This window comes from Jaculus jaculus, chromosome 19, assembly GCF_020740685.1.
Source record: "Jaculus jaculus isolate mJacJac1 chromosome 19, mJacJac1.mat.Y.cur, whole genome shotgun sequence".
Lineage (NCBI taxonomy): Eukaryota > Metazoa > Chordata > Mammalia > Rodentia > Dipodidae > Jaculus > Jaculus jaculus.
Window position 1 is genome coordinate 58,726,987 of NC_059120.1, and position 8,768 is coordinate 58,735,754.

Sequence of the window (8,768 nt, forward strand, 5' to 3'; positions counted from 1 at the left end):
CCCGAGGTTCCCACTCCAGTGCCATACACATTTTCCTTTTCTCTGTTTTGTTTTGTTTACTTTTTCAAATAGGGTCTCTCTGTCTCAGGCTGGCCTCGAACTGAGCTCAGTGATCCTCCTCCCTCTTGCCTCCTGAGCGCTGGGATTAAAGGTGTGTGCCGGCAGTCCCCGCAGCCTTACACAGTCTCCTCTCCCTTTCATAGGCCTAATTTACAGTACAAATCCAGGGGATGGCTAAATGGGCAAAATCCGAGCAGTTGGGAGACAGAGGTAAAGAGAATGGCTTTGTGTTTGAAGCCAGCCTGGGATTATAGTGAATTCCAGGTTAAACTGGACTACAGTGAGACCCTACCTTGAAACACACACACACACACACACACACACAGAGAGAGAGAGAGAAACAGCTGAGTTCCAATTACACTTTTTTTCTCTTATTTTATTTTTTATTTAAATAACTGAAGCGACAGCCTTGGCACAGTTGAGGGAAGCTAGGTTGGGGCGTGTGTGTGTGAGGTGGCAGCGGTGCGGCCTGATGGGGGAAGACAGCCAACAATGACTGGGTCACAAGTGGCCTCCCCGATGTCCAAGCCTGGTTCAGCAGTCCTAGATGTAAAATTAGGAGCCATATAAAGAAGCCATCAATGGTATCTCCCCATGTCCACGAAAGCTCAGGGATGGGGACTATGCCACCTCCTTCGGGTGGCAGTGCCAGGGCATCCCAGTGGGGGTCATGGGGCCCTGAAGGCATTCTCGGCGGCCCCAGCAGCTGCGTTGGCAGCAGCAGTTCGGACTGCGGGGTTGGAGAAGACCCCGGCAGCAAACTCTTGCTGGGCCTTCTGAAAGCTGGCACCCGTGCGTCGGTACAGGGAGTGGATCTGCGACAAAAGGGCGGGGATGCAACAGCACAAGTAAGCCCCTCCCCATGCCACCCCAACCTGACACTACCGTTCACCACCCTGTGGCACTGGCTTGCACCGGCCCTTCCTTCTGTGCTGACACACCCTCTACGCACAAACACACACACAAGCACTCCAGAGGTCCATTAGCCGAGAGCCCGCCCCTCTGCCTGGCCTACCCCAGTTCCTCCATGATGTTCCACTTCAGCCCCCTGGGGACCCATGATCTCAGCCTCCTGGCCCCCCTCCACCCAGCCAGCCCTCACCCGTTTCAGCATCACAATCCCCAGCACGGCGATGCCAGTGAAGAGCAGGGCAACCAGCAGCATGAGCACGGCCACGGCCGCGTTGATCCTCACCACCACGATGGCAGAGATCCAGCCGCTGGGGGGGAACGCTCCAATGAGGAGGGGCTGCCCGCGGGCGTCGGAACCTGCCCCATTCCCATCCCTCCCGGGAACAGACCTGAAGGCCCACGACATGAGCTTTCCTCACACCTTGCCTTCAGCCTCTGGGCCACTGGCCATGGACGCTGCAGACTGCCCCCTCCCAGCAGACCCTTCTCATCTGAGGCGCCCCCTCCCCTCTGCAACCATGGAGGTGGGAGGTGCGTGTTTAGCCTCCTCCCGTCTTCAGTAGTCTCTGGCCTAAAAATATCTTGTCATTCATGTATGTATGTATGTATGTATGTATGTATGTATGTATGTGCGTGCAGATGCCAGCATCTATCAGAATGCGTGTGGAGGTCAAAGGCGAATGTGGGGTGCCTTCTATCATTAATCAGAATTTGCTTAATATGGAGTCTTTCTGAACCTGGAGCTACAGTTTTTGTGAGCCACAAAAATTCTCTTACCTCCAGCTTCCCAGGAGACTGGGATTACAATCATGTGTGGCCATGCCCAGCTGGTGACATGGGTGGTGGGGACTGAGGATTCAAACTCAGAACCTTATGCTGGTATGGCAAGCATCCTTACCCACTGGGCCATCTCCTCAACCCCTCCACCTTATTTACTGACTTTTTACTCACATATGCGTGTGTGCACATAACACACACACAAACACACACAGGGCCTCTTGCCACTGTAAAGGGCACACCATTTTGGGGGTTTGGATTTATGTGGGTGCCCAACAGGCTTTGCAAGCAAGCACCTTTAAGTGCTGAGCCTTCTCCCCAGTCCCCTGCAACCTTACTTTCTGAAAATGTCTCACACTGAACCTGGAGCTCATGGACTGGCCAGCAAGTCCCGGATCCTCCTGTCTCCGCCCCCTCCCTGTACCCCAGAGCTGGGATTATGGGCATGTGCTGACACACACCAGCCTTTTACTTGGAGCTGGGAATATGAACTCAGGTCCTCAGCTGACCATCGCTACCTTCCCTGCTCTCCTGTCACATTAGCCTCTCCCAAGGAAAAAGCCTACAAGTCCTTTAAAAGCCAGACAATTCCTACCCTAGAGCCCAGTGCTGGCTTGTCTGGAGTAGCGGGAGGGAGGGTGAGGGTGAACGCATGTCAGCAACCCACAGACCTGAACCCCCAGCCCGGGATGCCAATGGCCTGGAGGACAAAGAACACATCCTGAACGAAGAAAATGAAGAAGAACACGAAGAAGTTGAATGAACTGTCACTCCTGTGAAAAGAAAGAGACAGGAAGGTGAGGGAATTCGGGCTTTAGGGCTGGAAGAGTAGATGCAGCCCCCAGCCCAGGCGCCCCCGCCCCTCTCCATCCCCCACTCACCGGAAAGCCTTGTACATGGGGCGATACCAGCAGACGAACGAGCAGGGAGTGAAAAGGAGGACCCAGAGCAGAGACAGCCCAAAGCCCGAGCCGTTTCTGGTCTCCACACAGAAGCTGGCCAGGCAGGCGAGGAAGTTCAGGAAAAGGGCCAGAGTGCTGCCTGAGGGGTGGAGGGCCAGAAGTAAAGACACTCCTCCTCCACACTCGCCCACCCAACAGCCCTCACCAAATGCGGCAGTGTAAGGTAGGCAGCCCCTGCCTTGGAATCAACCCAACAGATCATGTGATGTCCATGTAAAGATGTCTGAAAATTTCAGGGAAAAAAAAAATAAAAAGCTGAGCAAAGTGTCTCACATGCCTTTAATCCCAGCACTCGGGAGGCAGAGGTAGGAGGATCAGTGTGAGTTTAAGGCCACCCTGAGACTACATAGTGAATTCCAGGTCAGCCTGGGCTAGAGTGAAACCTTACCTTGAAAAATCAAAATCAAAATAAAAATAAAAATAAAGCTTTTAGAAAAATTCAGAATAGGGCTGAAAAGATGGCTTAGCAGTTTAAGGCACTTGCTAGCAAGCAAAGCCCGATGGCTTGGGTTCAGCTCTCCAGTACCCATGTAACGCCAGATGCACAAAGTGGTGCATGAGTCTGGAGTTTGTTTACAGTGGCAAGAGGCCCTGGAGTGCCCATTCTCTGTTTGTTTCTCTCTCTCTCTCAAATAACTAAATAAATATTTAAAAAATTCAGAATGCATTTATGTATGCAAACAAAAGAATGGGCAAGGTGAGAACATATAGATGCTAGCAAGTTTGTAACTATTCAAGTAAGGTTTAAATACAATAAAAAAAAAAAAAAGTGAAAGGGATGGAGGAGTGTCCACCATTGAAACATCTCACACTCTTGGGCTCAGGGTCCACTGTGGAAGAGAGGGAAAGAATGTAAGAGCCAAAGGATGGGTTCTACTCCTTACATACAACTGTCCGTGAATTTGGCTTCAATATCCAAGACCTCACAGTGCCTAACAATACTCACACAAGATCCTCGTAATAGGAGAAAAAGATATGACACCAATTTAAAAGAGACGCTAATGGACACAGGGAGGGGATATGACAGAGAGCAGAGTTATAAAGGGGAAAAAGGGGTGGGGGGAATACCATGCTTTGTTGCCTGCAAGTACAGAAGTTTGTCAATTATATATGTGTAACAGGAAGATTTCTGGAGAAATTGCTCTTATACACAGATGTCGAGAAGGGTCTGGTTCTCAGTGAGTGGGTTCAGGGCACTTAACAGGTTGTAACGCCTCCCCTACAGGCTTCTCACACTCACACATCCAGAGGTAGTACATGGTGGACACTGTCTTCTGAAATTCCTGGGGGATGTCCATGGAGATGTCCTGGAAAAAGCAGGGCTGAACGGGGCAAAAAGAAGGCAGAGGGGGCCAATTGTTCTGCCGACCTGTTAGGAAGAGATGGCAGGGAAATCGCAGCAGTGAGGCAGAGACCATCACGGGACTCACTCCTTTAGTCCTCCACTCCCAGGTTCTGTCTGCTGTGTCCAGAGAGACAAGAGATGGCGGTGTCTGCCTTTTATCCTAACTGACACAGAGGGAATGAAAGTCACAGGCCAGCCTGGGCTTGAAAGAAAGACCCTGTCACAAAACAATGCAATAAGCCAAAAAATAGAAAAATAAGAGTAGGCTGGGCATGACACACACCTTTAATCACTCGGAGCTGAAGGTTAGGCTGGGTCTACAGAGTGAACTCCAGGACAGGCTGGGCTAGAGTGGAACCCTACCTCTAAACAAATGAAAAACAAAACAAAACAAAACAAAAAAACACCACCACCAAACCAAAAAATAATAAATAAATAAACAAGTAGCTGATGGCACACGCCTTTAATCCCAGCACTTGGGAGGCAAAAGTAGGAGGATCACTGTGAGTTGGAGGCCATCCTGAGATGACAGTGAATTTCAGGTCAGACTGGGCTGGAGCGAAACCCTCCCTCAACCTCCCCTCCCCCGCTCCCACAAAATACTATAATAGCAGTAGTAAATATTCATTATTTCCAACATGTGAGCATTGTGCCAAGAACTTTTCATATGTTACTTTAACTCTCATGATAATCTTGTCAAACAGAAATAAATGTTACTGAAGTGCTCAAGAATAAATACCAGGCTACAGAGGTGGCTTAGTGCTTCAAGCCCTTGCCTGTGAAGCCTAAGGACCCAGGTTTGACTTCCTAGAACCCATGAAAGCCAGACGCACAGTGATGCCTAAGTACAGGTGGTGCAACCATCTAGTTTGTTTGACGTGCCTAAGGCCCTGGCACGCCAATTCTCTCTCATAACAACAACAAAAAAGTAAACAAACAAACAAATAAGCCAAGGGAGTGAGGGCCTATTTCAGTGGAACCTCACTTGTGCAGCCTGCAAGACACCATGGACTGGATGAATAGCCAGCACCATCAAAAATAGAAGGAAGGGGCTGGAGAGGTGGCTTAGTGGTTAAACACTTGCCTGTGAAGCCTAAGGACCCCGGTTCAAGGCTCGACTCCCCAGGACCCATGTAAGGCACAAGGGGGCTCATGCGTCTGGAGTTCGTTTGCAGTGGCTGGAGGCCCTGGCACGCCCTTATTCATTTCCTCTCTCTTTCTCTCTCTCTCTGTCCCTTTCAAATACATGGGCCCACTTACTGGAGGCACCGCCCAGGGCAACATTCTGCAGTTCTCGCTCCCGGCGATCCAACTCCTCGGCCTTTCGGTTGAGCGCCTCCTGTTTCTTCAGCAGATCGGCCGTGGCAGCTGCAGCCGAGGCCTGCTTGGCACCCACAGGGGAGAGGGGTGTGAAGTCCAGGCCCCAAGGCTGGTCCCTCTCCCGATCCCAACCTGTGCACACCCACTTTACCTGAGTGTTGTAGGAGCCATAGTTCTTGGGTTCTGTTGGGCTGAGCTTTCTTGAGGAATTCAAGGAAGGAGCGGAGGGTGGAGGCAATTGTGCAGGGGCCGGGGCAGGAGGCTCATAGGCTTGAGAAGGCTGTTGGAAAAAAAGCCTCAGAGACCGTCTAGTTCCTCATCATGCAGCAATCTAGCCTGCTCGAAAATGCTCAGAACCAGAGTTCATCACCCAACGCCTTTCTCCCAGTTGTTAGGAACCTTATTGAAAAAATGTGTGTGCCAGTGTCTTTTTACTGCTGAAAAACATCAAAGGCATGCGACACTTTGTGTCATGCTCTATGTAGGCACTAGGGAATTGGAGCTGGGTACTACATTTTGAAAGCAAGCACATGCAACTGCGGCACAATCTCCCAGCCCTCCCCTCACTATCTCTTTTTCTGAGGTAGCAGTTCACTGAGTAGCACAGGCTAGCCTAGAACCCGCAACCCTGAAGCTTCAGTCTTCTGAGTGCTTGGGATGTGGGCACACGCCAGGAAGATACTTCATGTTTTAAAGATGATTTACTTGGGACGGAGGGTTGAACCTATGCATGTTAGGCAAGCACTCTACCAACTGACCCACGGCACTAGAACCCAGAGCTAGTTTTCAGGTGAATTTTAGTTAGCTTAACATTTAATTTTTTTGTTGTTGTTGTTTTGTTTTTCAAGCTAGGGTCTCACTCTAGCCCACACTGATCTGGAATTCACTATGCAGTGTTAGTGTGGCCGCAAACTCATGGTGATCCTCTTCCCTCTGCCTCCCCAGTGTTGTGATTAAAGGTGAGCTCAGCTTTAACAAAAATTTTTTTGGCTGGGCGTGGTGGGGCTCGCCTTTAATCCCAGTACTTGGGAGGCAGAGGTAGGAGTTCGAGGCCACCCTGAGGCTACATAGTAAATTCCAGGTCAGCCTGAGCCAGAGTGAGACCCTACCTCCAAAAACAAAAACAAACAAACAAAAAAATATTTTAAGGCTAGAAAGATAGTTTAGCAGTTAAGGCACTTGCCTAAAAGGCCAAAGGACCCAGGATCCATGTAAGCCAGATGCACAAGATGGTCCATGCATCTGAAGTTTGTTTGCAATGACCACTGGCCGTGGCACACCCATTCTCTCTCTCTATATCTGCCTCTTTCTCTCCCCCCCCAAATAAATAAATAAACATTAAAAATATTTTTTTAAAGGCAGGCATGATAGCACACACCTTTAATCCCAGCATTTGGGAAGCAGTGCTAGGAGGATCACCATGAGTTCGAGGCCATCCTGAGACTACACAGTGAATTCCAGGTCAGCCTGGGATAAAGCAAGACCTTACCTCAAAAAAACCCCAAACAACAAATATATATTATTATTATATCATTTTAATATATATAATATAAATTATGTATTTATTCATTTATTTGCAAGCAGAGACAGAAAGAATGGGCGTGCCAGGGCTTCTAGTCACTGCAAACGAACTCCAGAACGCACGTGCCATTTTGAGCATCTGACTTTATGTGGGTACTGGAGACTCAAACCTGGGTCCTTAGGCTTTGCAGGCAAGCGCCTTAACCACTAAGCCATCTCTCCAGCCCAGGTTAGACAACTCTTTCAGGACTCACTGCCCTGGTTGTCCATCACATCTAACTTCACAGCAAAGACGCTTGCCTCCTGAGTGCTAGGGTTAAAGGCATGAGCCATCACGTCTAGCTTCCTTTTCAGCTTTCTGTTAAAGATTTGTGTGACCAAGTGTGTGGAAGTGTGTGTGTGCACGCCGGGATCTCTTGCCACTGCAAATACACGCACCACTTGCATTGGGCCTTATGTGAGTGCTGCAGAAATGAACCTGGGTCAACAGACTGCAAGCAAGTGCCTTTAACTGCTGAGCCATCTACCCAGCTGGCCCCTCACATTTCAACTTAAAACTCGCCATTTTCTACTAGCCCCCATACCTTGTTTTCCAGTTACACATCTAACTAGTGTTTTCTTCTGCTTCCTTTTTTTTTCTTTTAATTCAAGCCTGACCAACCCAGCTTGGATTCTCTTCAAGCAAGGCTCCCAGATTGAGCCCCGGTTCAGCTGTGCCAAAGCACAGGTCCTCCCGGGACCGACGTTAAGAACTCAAGCCAAACGGCTCCTTGGCCCTGGAGGCCCCAGTGTTAGGCATCCGGTGGCCGACTGGTGCGTCTCACCCGTCTAAGACCAAAACACTCCTTTCTCTGCGTGAACAATAGACTCCTGTACCAAGGCGTCCTGGCATGGCATTCTCCCACTCCTTGCCCACCTGTGCTCGCTACTAGCTCACCTCCCGGTTCTCAAAAGGGTTGTAGACGTCAAGAGTGGCATACTGCTGGCTGGGTCGGTGATGGATCACAGCCGGATCCTGAAGGCAAAGACCAGGGTTCAGCGGCACAGGTGCCAAAGGAACTCTCGGGATAGGAGTGTGCTCAGCTGCTCGAGGCTCTCAGGTTTTGCACCTCCGGGGCCACGCGGTGGCCCCACCATTTGCTCAGGCTGCAGCCCAGGCCCGCCCCCTCCCCGGGTGTCGGCGATCCGGAGTCACCGTCACACCCACCGGGCCACACTTCCGAGCCAAAGCCCGCAGGGCACAGGAGCGCGGCGCAGGTCACCTGAAAGGGGTTGTCCAGCTCGCCGGCCTCGGCGAAGGGGTTCTGCTCGCCTCTGCTCTGAGCCATGCTGCAGCCGAGCCCCGGCGGCCCGCGGCCCTCCTCGCCGGCCGGGCACTGGCGGCGCCGCTCCTCGCAGCACCAATTGGCCCCGGCGACCGGAAGGCTCCCGGGATCCGGCGGCGGCCGCGAGCTGCGCCTGCGTCTCCGCAAACCCGCAGGCGGAAGTGCTCGGCGGGGCCGCGTCCAGCCGGCGCCGCGCTTCCCCACGTGACCGCCGTGAACTACATCTCCCAGGCGCCTGCAGCCCGCGGCCGCCGCGAGCTCCTGCATCCTTGTGAATAGGCTTCGCTTCTGGTCTGGAGTTTTCGAGGTAGTGTTGGACTGCACCTCAGGCTGACTTGGAACTCTCCGTCGCTCCGTGCTGGCCTCGAACTCATGGCTTTCCTCCTCTCTGCGCCTCACTCCCGCTGGACTAAAGGCCTGGGCCGACTAAGTTTTCTGACCTGGGTTTTTAGTCTACTAGATGCATGCTCAGCATCGCAGCTCTCTGTATTCAGTCACCATTCCAAGTCAGGAGCACCACCTTTCAAGCTTCCACTGTAATCCGTA

General features: G+C 51.4%; 1 protein-coding gene across 2 annotated transcripts; it reads right to left on the reverse strand.

Moving 5' to 3' along the window:
• Positions 1-409: 409 nt before the first annotated feature.
• Scamp3 (secretory carrier membrane protein 3) lies at positions 410-8,297 on the reverse strand. 2 transcript variants are annotated; one of them, XM_004667248.2, is made up of 9 exons: positions 8,160-8,297; positions 7,835-7,912; positions 5,528-5,656; positions 5,317-5,437; positions 3,952-4,080; positions 2,631-2,790; positions 2,421-2,522; positions 1,163-1,280; positions 410-875 (listed from the first exon to the last, which is right to left on the reverse strand). In XM_004667248.2, the coding sequence occupies exons 1-9, from the start codon at positions 8,223-8,225 to the stop codon at positions 729-731; spliced, it is 1,050 nt and encodes a 349-aa protein (XP_004667305.1). In that variant the 5' UTR covers positions 8,226-8,297; the 3' UTR covers positions 410-728. The 2 variants fall into 2 exon arrangements, with proteins under 2 accessions (XP_004667305.1, XP_004667306.1); XM_004667249.2 differs by lacking the exon at positions 7,835-7,912 and having other exon boundaries at positions 8,160-8,282.
• Positions 8,298-8,768: the final 471 nt, after the last annotated feature.